The 2,059-nt window shown below is 36.9% G+C and overlaps 1 protein-coding gene across 1 annotated transcript; it reads right to left on the reverse strand.

Annotated features, from left to right (window-relative positions):
- Positions 1–249: 249 nt before the first annotated feature.
- On the reverse strand, positions 250–1,562 carry LOC131969590 (odorant receptor 131-2-like). Its single transcript, XM_059330662.1, has one exon. The coding sequence runs from the start codon at positions 1,496–1,498 to the stop codon at positions 563–565; it is 936 nt and encodes a 311-aa protein (XP_059186645.1). The 5' UTR covers positions 1,499–1,562; the 3' UTR covers positions 250–562.
- Between the last annotated feature and the right edge of the window lie 497 nt (positions 1,563–2,059).

The raw sequence follows: 2,059 nt of genomic DNA on the forward strand, positions 1-2,059 counted from the left end.
ATGAAAAACTGAAACAAGCACAAGTGAAATTTGTTTATTAGGGAGCGATCACTAGAATCTTAAAGGAAATTTTTAAAAACAGTTCAAATATGGAACCGATTTTCGATGTCCAACCCTATCCATAATGGTACCCTAAATAGAAATACAATGGTCTTAAAGTACACCATCAGGAGGACAAGTTCAAAATGTGTCTTCAGTGAAAGTACAGAAGTGTTATCAGCAAAATATAGTTTAATTATCAGAAGTAAATACAGTCTTTATACAGTCCTGTCGTATTCCAGTCCCAGGCTAGGCCTATCATTGTTTTTATTAGTAATGTAGATTATGTATGTTATAAATAGCTCGTATTTTTATTGCATGTTTTTCTTCAATAATCAGAATCCATGTATTTTTTGGTCTATGCATGCACCATTGGTGAAACAAACTTTTGCTGCACAGCAGTGCTGACAGTGTGTGGCCTGTACAGTCACAGACTTCTGATAGTTAACTTTAAAATGTCATGAGGGGATATCACACTGGTAGTCTTGTTTTTCATCATCAGAAAGAAAACACAATCATAGTTTTATGACAAATCTAAAGCTTTGTTCTTGTACAAGCCACAAAGAACATAGTATTTCAGTGCAAGGAAAAACTTTCTATCCCTGAGACCATAAATGAGGGGACTCAAACATTTTGGGCCTAGATAAAATATAATGTAATTAGAGTACCTAACATTAATGTATAAAATGATATCAATTCTTAACAAAGCAGTTTCTATGACCGGACACCACATACGGATGAGACAGAGCAGCAGCTGGAAACCATGAAGTATTACTGTTCTGAGCCCTTTCCATGTTGACTTTTTGTTCTCTCCTGATGCCGTTTTGGCCACTTTGATTATTTCAATGTAGGAGAATATAATGAGGATACACATAATCAGGAAGTAAAACTGATTTATAGCTGAATACATATGACTCTGCCATCTGTACAACATGAACATCTCCACTGAACACACCCTGTATTGTGTGTGAAAGGTAATTGAAGCAGATGCATAGAAGATGGACAGAAGAACTACACAGGGTAAAGAGCTGATGCAGTGAATGATGAGGATGCAGTGCATCGTGTTGCGAGTGGTGCACAACTCTCCATGACGCAAAGGCATGCAAATGGCCACGTAGCGCTCCAGGCTCATTGCTGTCAGAGTAACTGGGGTGACAAACGTGTACAAAGACGACAAAATATATACAACAACACACAACCACATTTGTATGGTAACCTGAAAATAAGCACAGATGAGTAAGATATTTGATAGAATCAAAATCAAACAATCAGACAGTAGTGTTACAGCAAATAACATGTAGCGCATGGTTTTGTAGAAGAAATCCTTCATAAAAAAGGTTGTGATCAGCATGAAGTTGATGCAAAGGAAAACTGCTACAAGAACCTGAACTAAAATTACCTGGTGATCAATGATTCCCATTAAGGATTTCCCACCAACCACTGAATTATTATCAGCCATACTGTATATTTGTGACTAAATACAGTATTTGACACACAAAAACCCAACAGGCAGATCGATCTTTCTGTTTCCGAAACCTTCCCAGCAGTGACATGACATCATGTCTGAGACAAATGTTTTCTGCTGAGCTCTTTGCAGCCTTCTGAGAAAACCTCTATAGTTGTGAGTAGTATGTTCCTCATGTTATAATCAATTAGATACATTGTGTGCTGGAAAAGTTTTTGATTGTTTGGCCTCTGTAATTAATTTTAGCTGCTGTGCAACAGAACAGTAATTCACAAATATTCAACATTAAATAAACACTCCTACAGTACAAAATACAGTACAAAGGACAAGGTACCTGGAAACACTTTAAGTATTAAGTAAGAAACATGGCTGACCGATTCAACAGAAATGTTATATGATATACCTTTCTTTAAGGCATTTCACTGTTGTAGACCACGGAGAACTGGGGGCGGTCTGTCAATTTACGTTCATACTAGCCTACAATTCTGTGTTAGAGAAGATCTGGTCCATGAATTGAAAAACATTGATGTTGAAGCCCTCTTCATAGAAATTAGC

The sequence above is a fragment of the Centropristis striata genome, chromosome 4 (assembly GCF_030273125.1).
Source record: "Centropristis striata isolate RG_2023a ecotype Rhode Island chromosome 4, C.striata_1.0, whole genome shotgun sequence".
NCBI classification, from domain to species: Eukaryota; Metazoa; Chordata; class Actinopteri; order Perciformes; family Serranidae; genus Centropristis; species Centropristis striata.

What these genes read in the sequence shown, in the direction of transcription:
- LOC131969590 (XM_059330662.1), bottom strand. Translation starts at nt 1,498, where the DNA reads ATGGCTGATAATAATTCAGTGGTTGGTGGGAAATCCTTAATGGGAATC.